At 58.6% G+C, this 846-nt stretch overlaps 1 protein-coding gene across 1 annotated transcript in view; it reads left to right on the top strand.

Annotated features, from left to right (window-relative positions):
• Positions 1-636: 636 nt before the first annotated feature.
• The window catches only part of CAVIN3 (caveolae associated protein 3), a 1607-nt gene continuing 1397 nt past the window's right edge, over positions 637-846 (top strand). Inside the window, exon 1 of the mRNA XM_077759526.1 lies at positions 637-842. Coding sequence (XP_077615652.1) covers positions 671-842 — 172 coding nt within the window. The 5' untranslated portion in view covers positions 637-670. The remainder of the gene's footprint in view (positions 843-846) is intronic.

Below are 846 nucleotides of genomic sequence, written 5' to 3'. Positions count from 1 at the left end.
GGGTTTCAAAGGTAGAGGTGTCTTGCCTGCCCTCCAAGCTTAGGATGTAAGAGCTAGGTGCCCCTGGGCTTTACCCTTGAAAACTCAAAGAAAGAGAGGTAAAAGTACTAGGACAAAGAAAACAGGATAATGCTACCCAACAGTAAGAACTAGAGAAGCAGTAAAGGAGGCCTGTGGCTAAACTCTGGCGATGACTATTAGGAAAATACCAGAGGATGCCCCGCCTACCGGTGAGGTTTGAGCTGCCTTTGAGACCACAAAGTCAGGGCTCCGACCTAAACAATCTAGCGTCCGAGACTGTAGCTGAGCTTCTCAGGGTCTCCCTGCCTACCGCTCCCAGTCCAGGGGCACAAATAGAATCCTCAGAGGTGTGGGAGGCTGAAGGCAGCGGCCGTGGAAGCCCCTCAGGTTATCCTTGTGCTGCTCTTACATAGTTTCTCTGCCCACTCGATGTGCATAACAAAATTTTCCATGGCTCACCCTTTGCGGTGGTGAAAGTACATTCCAGAGAGAGACACACTAGCGAATTGGGGCGGAGGAGGGGAACTCAAACTTACAGGAGAGAGTTCGGGGAAAGGGGGCGGATACTAAGCCAACCGGTTGCCCGCCNGGCCCCAGCCCTGAGGGCAGCCAGAGGCCCCAGGGAGAGCAGGCAGGGAGGTCGGAGATCATGGGGGAGAGTGCGCTGGAGCCGGGGCCTGTGCCGGCAGCGCCGGCTGGGGGCCCGGTGCATGCCGTGACGGTGGTGACGCTGCTGGAGAAGCTGGCCACCATGCTGGAGGCGCTGCGGGAGCGGCAGGGGGGCCTGGCTCGGAGGCAGGGCGGCCTGGCGGGCTCCCTGAGCTG

The sequence above is a fragment of the Crocuta crocuta genome, unplaced genomic scaffold, assembly GCF_008692635.1.
Source record: "Crocuta crocuta isolate KB4526 unplaced genomic scaffold, BGI_CrCroc_1.0 scaffold43, whole genome shotgun sequence".
Lineage (NCBI taxonomy): Eukaryota > Metazoa > Chordata > Mammalia > Carnivora > Hyaenidae > Crocuta > Crocuta crocuta.
This window is presented reverse-complemented; position numbering and strand designations above follow the sequence as displayed.